Source organism: Podarcis cretensis (genome assembly GCF_951804945.1).
Source record: "Podarcis cretensis genome assembly, chromosome: 4".
Lineage (NCBI taxonomy): Eukaryota > Metazoa > Chordata > Lepidosauria > Squamata > Lacertidae > Podarcis > Podarcis cretensis.
The window spans coordinates 63,267,502-63,279,776 of NC_137173.1; the positions used below are offsets into that span (position 1 = coordinate 63,267,502).

Genomic DNA, 12,275 nt, shown 5'->3' on the forward strand with positions numbered 1-12,275 from the left:
TCACACACATACTGAAAACACATACAATTAATTATCATTATCATCATCATAATTTATTGATACCTCACCCATCTGGCTGGGTTTCCCCTGCCACTCTGGGCGGCTTCCAACCGAATATTAAAAACAATACAGTGTCAGACATTAAAAACTTCCCTAAACAGGGCCACCTTCAGTTGTCTTTTAAAAATAGTTGTTTATCGCCTTGACATCTGGGACGGCGTTCCACACGGCAGGTGCCACTACCGAGAAGGCCCTCTGCCTGGTTCCCTGTAACTTGGCTTCTTGCAGCTAGGGAACCACCAGAAGGCCCTCGGTGCTGGACCTCAATGTCCGGGTTGGATGATGGGGGTGGAGACGCTCCTTCAGGTATACAGGACCGAGGCCGTTTAGGGCCTTAAAGGTCCGCACCAGCACTTTGAATTGTGATTGGAAACGTACTGGGAGCCAATGAAGATCTTTCAGGACTGGTGTTATATGGTCTTGCTGGCCACTCCTAGTCACCAGTCTAGCTGCTGCATTCTGCATTAATTGCAGTTTCCGAGTCACCTTAAAAGATAGCCCCACGTAGAGCGCTTTGCAGTAGTCCAATTGTTGTTTCCTGTATATGCATGTGTAATGCAGTCATGATAACTGAAGAATGAGCTGAAAGATTTTAACCAAATTCAGTGTGTACTGTGCAGGGCTTTTGCAGTAACAGTGTTGGGCTAGAAATTATTATTTGTTTATTATTTTGGAATTTTGTCACATGTCTTTAACAAACTGCCTGACTGAGGTGAAATTTCAAACACAAGAGCTTAACTTCTGTATTGGTGTTGTAACATAAAAATACGTATATGAATATTATGTACTTGAAAACGCTCAATATGACCCCTGTATAGTGGGAGGCCTTGTAGTGTCCAGTCTCTGCAGCACTGTGTTCTGTGCACAGCCAGGCTTCCTGGTCCAAGTTGAATGTTCTATTGACAGCATAGCACTGAATTACATGTATTGGTTGACTGATATAGTCAAACTGTAAATGCAAAACATTGCAAAACTTGCACTACAATCTTTGTATTGCTATGCAAGAGCTTACTTTAAAAAGAAAAAAAAATCACTGTTTCCGTGTCTTAAAACAGTGGTTTTTTTGGTATTCATTTTCCTCCAGAAGCAATTTAGAAATCCCATGTTTAAAAGAGGTAAGCAGTGAGCAGTATCAGGGAAGGAAGAAGGGAGGAAGGTGCTGACAAAAAGAAAATTGATAGACATTTTTATATTTCAGATTTCCATTTTCACTCATATAAAAAAGGCAGAATATGAAGGAAATCCATCGATTTCTATCAGTCCTCAGTCTTATTTTCATGAATTCATATCTCTCATTTTAAAATTAATCCAGTTCTTGATATGAATTAAATGCACCAAATAGAGAAAAACTAGACAAAAGGAATGAAAAATGTCACTGCTGGTTCCAATCTCTTCTCTGTATTCAAACAATTACCATGTATTATCAACCTCCCAACAGAAGAGCAAACTAATATGTGATATTGTTTTGCTATCCTATACCCAGGAGAAGTAAAAGTGAATACTGGGAGAAACACATAAAAGATATTATTTAAAATATTATAATACATTTTAGATATCTTCTCTCTTTAATAAGAAAGCCTGTGGGGGAAATTTCCCAATGTATTGGGGTATTAGAATTAAAGAAAGGGGATTAAATACATAAAGTTTGCTGAGAGTAAATCAATTAAATGATTTTTGTTTATTATGATTTTAAATGCTACTAAATGAAGGAATGTACAGGATATGCTTTATATTCCTCCTTTATTAGCACTGTAGGTATAATTTAAAAGTTTACAGTATTCTACTGTTTCAGAAAATAAAAACTACCAAGCCATATCAAAGCAAAGGGCAGTGAAGTTTACACTATGTTCTATCTACAGACCAGGCATTCCACCCTGTTTCTGCATGAATCTATCAAAATAAAATAAAAACGGCATATAAATAAAATTAAAAATTGCATATAAATACATATTTATATAACTAGGTTTAAATGCATTTTCTTTCAAACTAAGAATTTCTCAATGTATTTTTCTTTAAAATGTATGTTATATTGTATTTTGGCACTTTTTTAAAAGCTGAGAAATATGGTGGCATATTCAGGCAGTGCAAATCAAGTGGATAACTAAGTGCTCTTGTGCATGTTAGTCTGGGACCTGTGGATAAGTTTATGGTGGATTTCACAAAGATGAAATTCCTCAAGTATCCCTAAGGTCAGTCAAGATAAGTTCACTACTACTACTACTTATCAAACCTTTATTAGGCATTATGCAGGTAAAACCATAAAAGGAAAATAACATATAAAAGCCTTGAGATATATATAAAAAGGCAGGAGTTGGCTACATACAAATATAAATATATACATATAGAATCAGTGGTTTTCCTTGTTAACCTGCTCCTTGGAGGACTGCTGCCAAAAACTCGGCTACCCCCGCCGTTACCCTTTGGTCAGCGTCGGATAGGTAGAGTCCCACACATTCAGCTTGCTGGGGTTCCAGACCACCCGAAAGGGGGGACAGCACGCGTTGACGGAGCGTACTGTACAATGGGCAATGAAAGAGGATATGCTCTACAGTGTCCGGGACATTCATAGAACATCTGCAGAATCTCTTGCTTCTGGGAATGTTTTGATATCTTCCCCAGACAAATGCTGAGGGAAAAACATTCAAACGGGCCAGCATAAAAGCCCTACGTTGGGCTGGGATTATTAATTTAGAGACGTAATTGGCTCTGCAATCTAAGATATTTAAATCGTAGAATCTGGGGGAGCAAATTTTGTTTACAGCTGCCATAATATTTTGTCTCTCGACATCCTTTAGTCTAGTTAGGATATTATGGAGAATATATTGCTCATTAGAATTGTACAGGAGCTCCAGCTCGATGCCTAAAGATTCAATTTTTTTTTCAAGGTGCTGATACCATCTTGATTTATAAGGGTCTTTGAGCAAATCAGCGAGCAGACTTGATGGAGGGCAGCGAAAATGGCAGCGTAACCAATACTTTATTGAGGTGGACCATGCCCAGTATTCCATTGTGTGTATGCCTATTTCTGCACACATTGTTTCATATTTGATCATAAGAGGGAGTCCAAGAATACGTCTCAAAAAGCTGGAGTGAATCTTTTTTATATCACTGTTATATGCTTGGACCCATAGCGGGATACCATAGAATATCTGGGATTGCACTTTTGCTTGAAATATCTGATTGGCCGCAGGAATAAATTGATTACCTTTCTGATAATAAAAACGGGCAACTGCTGATGAGATGCACTTTGCCTGTTTTATGGCATTTGTGCGATGGGTTGCCCACCCTAAGTTGCTCTGGAATAAGATTCCCAGATATCTATGGATTTTCACTTGTTGGATTTCTTGCCCTCTTATTTTCCATTTCTCTAATTTCCAACCATTCGAGAAGACCAAAATTTTTGTCTTCTCATAATTTATAGAGAGTTTGTTACATTCGCAGTAAAGGATCAGTGAAGATATAAGACGTTTCAGACCCAAGCTCGTTAGTGATAGTAAGACAGCATCGTCTGCGTATAATAAGAGAGGAACTGGTTTCTGATTGAGTTTAGGGGCATGTGATTCTATTTTTTGAAGGTAATCTGGCAAGTCTGATAAAAATAAATTAAATAGAAAGGGGGCAAGAATACACCCTTGTTTTACCCCTTTCGAGTTTGGGATGTCTGAGGAGAGGTGACCTTTGGTGTTAAGTTTGACTTGACAGGTATTGGAAGAATGTAGATTTTGCATTAGAATCAATAAGCGCTGATCAATTTTTAATTCTGTGAGTTTCCTCCACAACTTTGGGCGGTCAATTGAGTCGAATGCACCACGAAAATCTACAAAAGCAGCGTATATCTTAGATTGCCTTTGGGATCTGTATTTTTCAACCAGATGAGTTCACAAGCATAACACAAGAGAGAGAGAGAGAGAGAGAGAGAGAGAGAGAGAGAAAGCAGGAAAGACACACACACACACACAGACACACACACACACACACACACACACACACACACACACACAGTGAGAGAGAGAGAGAGAGAGAGAGAGAGAGAGAGAGAGAGAGAGAATATCTTATGGTTTACTCCAAGAATCTCATAATCACAGCAGTGTCTTTCTCAGCTTTCAGAGAGCCGAAGCCAATGTCAGCAGACAGAACTTTCACAATTTTTTTTAAAAAAAATCTTACGACTGTCATTAAGTCTTGTGCCAATTGATTTCACAGGTCAATTTTAGCATTCAGATTAACTTAATAAAATACTAGTTTATTCACAATTAACTCCAATATTTAGTAAAAAGAGGAACGTATAAATAAATCCTCTTCAGATGTTCTTGATTCTGGGTTAAGTAAATTTGTGTATTGTGGGGTAGGGTAGGGGCAGAAGGATGAGCATAATAGTTCCCCTCCATCACTGTTCTGATCACATTTAATGAGTTGGAATACAATCTTCTGAAATGGGAAGCCTTCAGCACTTTAAGAAAATGAAGTTTCTAAAATATGTGCAGTCCTCTATTACCTACTTCAGATGGTTATCGTCCAGTTTGTGTAGAGTAACAAGAACAACAATGAGGATTGGAAGTGGATCTAACACGTTCATCCATGAAGCACTCCCTCACACATGATTACTTTAAAAAGAGATATTCTGGTTACAATCTAGTGAAAAAGCTCCATGTCTTCAGTGATGGTTTGTTGCATTATAACTTTCTTTTTCTTTTTCAAAATCATTGTATTAATATTCATCAGTTCAGAGAAACCACTATGATCTTCCTACTATGGTTTTTTCCATTAAGCATTGTGTGTGTGTGTGTGTGTGTGTGTGTGTGTGTGTGTGTGTTGCGACAAAGTGTCATTGAAAAACCTAAGTAATTCATTTAATCATGTTTTCACATTGGATAATTTTATCTCTACTTCTAAATTTTACAAGTGTTTGTGTAATCCCTATATTTGCATATTTATTGACATTTGCAAGATAGGAAAGAAGTATGAACTGAGCAACCATGCTTACAAGTAAAATATCAGCTTTGGATATGAGCAGCCCAGATACCTTGTTTATTAGAACACCATCTCATATTACTCCCTTAGGAGTATTCTGTACTCTGTGTACACCAATTATCCGAAGTTTCAAGGGAAAGGAGGGTAAATAATAAATGATACTGTAAGGACATTGCTGTTGAGTTTACCATACTCTAGGGGAATGTAATATAAAAATTAAATCTCCTAATTCTGCCACTATAATAGGAAACATTAACATCAAATGTCACTTAACTGCATTTATGAAGGTTAGTTAATAAGCATCGTGGGTACCTTAAGACTGAATTTATTTAATTTTTGTGGAATCTTATTCAACCAGAGGATTATTAGCACAAGATATATTTTTCTTTCTACATAGGATGCTTCTAAAATATCCTCATCCAAATTTCTTCCTGCCGTTTGGAGTTCTGAAGCACCTGATCTTGTTTGAGAACTGGAACCGATTAATTAGAAATCCTCCATTCACCCCCCACCTCCACAATTTTGTAGATTCAGACTGTACATACACAGCTTGCCTCAGCTTTGAGTTATGTACTGGAAACAAACAAACAAAATTACAGGTAATGCTTCCATGATATCTAAAATAGACACTTCTTCCAACTACAATGATATCTTCCACCCATTTCAAGCCCATATAGATCTGGTCTCTGAAACAATGAATCATGATAAAAAGATTTCTCCTTATCCATTCCTTTTCTGATCCTCTTGTTCACTCTGTGCTGCATTCTATTCTTCCTCAATGGCAATTAAACCAGGAGAATTTGAAAAATTAATTCTGCACAGAGTTCTTCAGCTTTCTCCCCTCTCCCAGAGACTTATGTGCACATTGATAAAGTACTGACAAAACACCTGGAGTATGGAAGATGCAATCTTGATGTAATCATAAACCTAACTGCATCAAAATTAGTTTTGTTCAGCATTTACTGATAGGCAGATTGGTTAAACACTACCCAAAATGGCAACTTTGTATTCTAGAACACCAGGTTGGTCTTTGGGTAGTGTTTTGTCAATGCACACATATGCTATTAGTAAAGCACTGAACAAAAGGAATCCATTTAATTGTGCATACAGTTCTATCAAGATCACTTTTTTTGCATGTTTTATCACTACAAACATCGTTAATATAAAGGATAATATGCAAAATTTGCACAATCACTTTCCTTGGTTAATTAAAGGGGAAGGACATCTATATATCTTGAAAGTATGTTAGCAGCTTGAATGTACTTATTAAAAATTATTAGCTTATATTGACTTCATACTGTCAATACTACTAGGGGTGAATAAGACACTCACATTATGAAAGATAGAGTTTATTTAGCGGAAAATCAATTTAGAGGATGGCTGGCTGTATGCTTTAATTGAGATTCCTGCATAGCAGGGGGTTGGACTAGATGTTCCGTGGGTCCCCTTCCAACTCTACAATTCTATGATTCTATTACTGGACTTTTCTGTTTTGCCTAACTATCATATCACATATTTGTTTGATACATTGTCAGGGAGACTTTTATTACCACTTCTATTGCACCATGTTTCCCAGGTCCCTGAGATGAGATTAAGCACGGCAGATAAAGATGGTACAAATCTATTTTTGTAGCTATTAAAAGCCCATTGGAATATCTAGAGCACAGAATGTCTTGATCAAAAGGAAGCTTTGGAAGCATTCATTGTGCTGCCGCTCATGGGGGTGGAAGGGGAAAATTTAGCTGTTCCCCATCTTGCTAATCCAGGAATCTAGACACAAATAGGAAGATTTAAAGGCTAGGAAGCAGAATATAAAGGGCAATGCTAAATGGCTAGATTATGAAAGGTGCAAGGGACAAAAAAGTAAGTTTTGATTTCTTATTTTAAGGTAAAAGATACAGATATGAATGTTATACGAGGTTTCCTGTATGCCCATTTAGAAGCTAGACTTTGGTAGAAGAGTATAGAGTTCTATAATGAGCTCCAAAGAGGCATTGATCTCACTCTCACTGTCACCACTCTGATTATGAAGCAAAGTGTAGGGTAAAGCCATGACCAAAACTGGACAGATTTAAACTAGACTGGGATTGAAAATATTTGCATTTCAAATGGCAAATTTAAATGGCAGTGCTCTGGCGATTGTCTTGGTGTTTTAGAATTTTGATGGCTGCAGGACTGCACTTACCTTAACACTACAAGGTGACTGAGGCTACTGCATGTATTCCAGGTAACAAATTTCAGGTCAGTCACAAACACACAACTCTGATTCATCTTGTCGTTTATCTGTCAGACTTTGAAACTGTGGGTGAATGTTGTGTTTAATAGCCTCTGTGTAGTTTTGCAGTACTTGTGATGCTTAACATGCTAACATTTATTAGCTGCCAACAACCTTTAATTATAATGGCCACTGAAATATCTCTCAATTAAGTCACATCATTTAATAGCAGTTCAGAAAATGCTCCTGCCATAGAAAAAGGGGAAATTTAATTCTTGATCTACAGCTTTTCTGTTTCCTTTACAAAAGTGTGTAAACTTCTGTGACATTTAATGCAGCACATTTAGGCAACATAATATGTAATAAATGGAAAGTGATCTTTTAAAGCTCTTACAAGTTAAATACAACTGTATCTAGCTGGAGTCATATTGTTACAAGTCATCACACTTTATCTTTCCCATTTACAGTTATGACTACTGTTTCTTTAGTGAGAAAGCAATATTCCTCTGCCCTAATAGTGTAATTTATTATCAGCCAAGAAGATTTCAAGGCAATCTGAATTTTATTACGCTTTCAATATATTTACATTAAAGATGCCTTGATAGTATATTGCTGCAGACAAGTAGCAACGTATTATCATCAGGGGGATGGGGTATAATTTCCCTTCAGCAAAGATATGTTAGTGTTCCATACATAATACTGAATTTAGCTATATACCTAAGAACATTATGTCAAAACCATTCTATCTAAAGGTGTCTTAGAAGAAAGTAAAGGTGCACAAAATTCAACATTTCAGCTAGATAAATTGAAAATAAATGTAAATGCTGAAGGATCATTGCTGACCCATTAATATAAATGGACATTTATAGCAATCCCTTCTTCTCCTTTTAATCTGGCTGTCATAGAGATGCATGAAAATGAATTTAATACAACTAGGACTTCCTTGATCATTTTACTCAGGCTGTGTGCCCTATAATTATATGAAACATTTCTCTCCTAAAGACTACCAGATGTGCACTTGATTTATTGTTGCACTTCTTCATAGAAATATAAGATGGCCATGCTGAATCACACACCAGATCCTTCCAGCCAAGTAGCCTATTTTCTGACAGTAATCCTCCTCTAGAAACCTCAGAAGAATGGAATGTGGAAACCATTTCCCACAGCTTCTGACATTCAGAAGCATGCCAGCTCTAAATATGAAGAATTCTGATTGCTGTAGAGGTTATTGTTGCAGGTTGAGGCTGCTACAACAGTTAGAGAATCAGTAGGATACGGGTTCATATCTCTACTCAGCGAGAACCTGAATGGGTGACCTTGAGGCAGTTACTATCTGGTAGTCTAGCAAACCTCACAAGGATAAAATGGGTGGGACCCATTCTGCCACCCAGAATTCCTTGGATAAAGGGTGGAATTAAAAATAAATAATTGATAGTTTAAAAAATGTTAATAGAAAAACAAATGTTTAAAGTTAATCTAAAGCGACTTTTATATCTTCTCCCAGCTGCTTGGGAAAGGACTGCAAGAATGTTTAAATAACTCAGGCACACAGGCAAGGTCCCATTCCATCAGTTTTTCTCATGGAATCGGCACTTCCAATTTTATGAGAAAAGAACTATGTAATTAGTCTCTGCAGGAGCTGTTTGTGAATATATAGAATCCATGCAGCTGGAGAACATCTAAAGGGTACCTAAATTGTACATACATTTAGAAATCCAACAGCAGTAGTAGGCTTAAGTACCAAAGTGAAGTAGCTTGTTGAACAAGTGGCATTTCAGTATTCACAAATGCTAACCAGCACAAATTGATAGAGGCCAATGAATGTTTCTCTTCCAGACTCGGCAAGAAAGAGTTCAAAGGAGTCAGATAAGGGGGGCCACTAGGTGGCGCATCGGAAGATGGCTGACAATAACATCTCTCCGACCCACACGAGGTAATTTGGAGGCTATGATGGGGGTAATTAGCCTCCTTAACCCCCCCAGGATTATGGGGGGGGGACGGCCCTTGCCTGCTGTGCCCTATACCACCCCCGAATTTGTGGGGGTGGGGGCACTAGGCACAAAGCCCTCCTGTGGGACTTTCGGCACTCCTCGACGCCGTCCCCGATTCGCGCCGCTGGTTGCAATGATCTTTAAAAGAAATAATTTGGACATGATTAATTGCACATACATCAAGGAAAAAGGGGAGTAAATACTGCTGACAGAAGAGATCTCTGATAACAAGACAACAATAAAATACGAGAAGAACGTCAAGATACGGTAATGACTGAGGGGGGAGGGGGGGGAAAACCTGCCTCTACCTTTTTATGTGATTTAACAAGAACCCCCCTCCCCTAATGAGTCAGAAATTAAGGACTTAAGCTGTGGATTTAAGGCTGTGTGGAGATAAACTTTCGATCCAAAGCAATGTTTCAAGATGAAGCTGGAAAGCTAAGAGTTTTGGAGTGACGCAGTCAGGAAAAAATACCGTTCGCCATTTTGTGAGGCATTGTGGGAGCTCTTGGGTCTGGGAGGAGAAAGAGAGAAATAGAGTTGTTTACATATCGTGAATCAACTCCTCGGTGGGACTTAAGAGCGACAAATGCCAAAATTTACGATGGATAAAGTAATGTTATCTACGAAGGAGATATATGGAAACCATCTGGACTTAGTGAAGGAACGGGAAATCCACACAGGATTATTACACTTGCTATCGGCTTAAGGAGACTAACAGAAGAGATCGTAAAGGAAAAAGAGAAATTATACGAACAAGATATGATGTGGCAACACCAAGATAAGACTGGATAGAATTATGAACTTTGTTTGGACTGATTGGGACTGATTTGGACATTAACGCAGTAATAAGAAGATGATCTGAATTCCCCTTTGGATCTTGAAGTATGGGTTCCCCCAATAAAATTTAAAAATTTGGCTTTGTAATTCGGAATTTATATGATGTGATTTAATTTGATGTGATTGGCCAGTTAATAAAAATTATTTAAAAAACAAAACAAAACAAAGGAGTCAGATAAACCTGTACTTGGATGTTGCAGGTGACTGCTTGCAAAGGATTTATGACTATGTCTAAAAGACCCAAGGTTAAATGACCAGTTCTTTGATCTTTCTGAAAATGTGTGTATTTGTATTTTGAGGGGAAGGGAGGAGTGCTCATACTTGTATCTACCACCCAAATCAACATACCGTATTTTTTCGGCTATAAGACACCTCCATGTATAAGACGCCTCCTATTTTGGGGGACTCAGATTTAAGAAAATGGGGCAGATGGCCCCGTGTATAAGACGCCCCCTAATTTTTTACATTATTTTTTAGGAAAAAAGCCTAATCTTATACAGGGAAAAATACAGTATATAATGAATATCTACTTGAAGATATAGTTCAATGCATACAATCTGGGATTCAGAATAACAAAAACCACCATCACTGGATGTTCTTCATCTCCATGTTGAACAGCACAGGAACAAGGACCAAGGCCCTAAGGTTGTATGCTTCTCCTTCAATATCTGCCCATACACCACAGGTGTCTGTAGCAAGGGGGCCTTTGCACATCTCGTTGCATGCACGAAGACTTCCTGTATACAGCTTCCTATATATGTGCAAAGGCTCCTTTGCTTCAGAGAACCATGCCATGCACACATATGCCATACCAGGCACGCCCCGGGTCATGAGTGGGGCTGCTCGGCTATTCAAGACAGGAGTGAATAACAACAGAACTGGGCCAAATAGACTGAATAAGCAGAGAATCAAATTCTAACTCATGCATGCCCTCGACAAAACACATTCTTCCCAGGCTTAAGTTGTGATGATAAAAAACCGGCATGGATCTATATTTCTTAAGTTACATAAATGATTTAAACATAATCATAAATTTGATACGATATAACATCACAATAAACTTTTCTCGACCAGGAATAAATCACAACTATTAATTCCTTTAAAAAGAAAGAAAGATTGAATATATTGGGAGAACTCATTTTCCACATTTTTTAAAAAAACAACAACAACACACAGATCACTTCACTACTATATCAGTAGTTTATCTTATTGGATGTTACTGTTGTACAAACACCTGAGCAAACAAGATTTAGGACACCGAAGGAAAAGTAAAATTGGTGAAACTGCAGCAGCATAGTCAGCACAGGGTTTGAAGCAGTGCCAAAACAATTTGCCACAGCCCTTCCTCTCATTTTGCGCAGAACAATCCAAAATAACAGAGAGCAGAAAGGTTCAGAGAATGGGTTTTCTTGATGGAAATCAAGTATTTAATATACAGAAAATTATTCCATCAAGCTGTATGCAACACCAACATTTGAATACTCATACTTAATAGAAATATGGCCAGTATAAAATGCACCTGAATTATTTCTTCCACCCCAACTATATTCCTGAAAGTGAGTTGTTATGTTTGTGATTATGCATACATTGGTTAATACCTTTACTTAGAATATTGTTTTTAGTCACCAGAGATATGCTTCTTCATTCTGCAATGTTTCCGATTATAGTTCTACAACAGCTTTCATACCTCAACAGCATTAATTTCAGGGCACAAACTCACAAAGACCTTCTAGAACTCCCTTTACTTCACCTTAAAGTGAGTGATCTACCTGCAACTCTTGTAAACAGATTCAAGCCCATTTCAGACTTTTAGAATGCTGCAAAACCACACTAAGAAACCTAACAACTGGAAAAAAGCAACCATATCAGCAAAAATGGAAAACTAGCAAGAGATCCAAAATAAGACCTTTCCTCATTGTCAAAAATGTATACTGGGAATCTCTGATTACCTGTAACTGTTAATTCTGTAGTTCTTCTGACAAAAAACATTCCATATTTTAATTCGCACGTGTAATTTCCAATGTCATCTTCTCTGACCTCCTGGATAACAAGAACGTCCTTCTTGAATACAATACTTGGCCTCCAGGTTGTGACTTGGCATTCCTGTGCAAAGATAATTACAGTGCCTCAGTGACTACAGTCCTTATACTTAAATCTGAAAGACTGATTCATTTCCAAACTAGCAAGCTTTTAAAAAG

General features: G+C 37.7%; 1 protein-coding gene across 5 annotated transcripts in view; it reads right to left on the minus strand.

Annotated features, from left to right (window-relative positions):
- Positions 1-12,275, minus strand: part of IL1RAPL1 (interleukin 1 receptor accessory protein like 1) — a 670,572-nt gene that overhangs the window by 281,172 nt on the left and 377,125 nt on the right. For all 5 annotated transcript variants that reach the window (XM_079972249.1, XM_079972247.1, XM_079972245.1 and 2 more), the window contains one exon: positions 12,027-12,180. In XM_079972249.1, the coding sequence (XP_079828375.1) occupies positions 12,027-12,180 (154 nt within the window). The remainder of the gene's footprint in view (positions 1-12,026; positions 12,181-12,275) is intronic.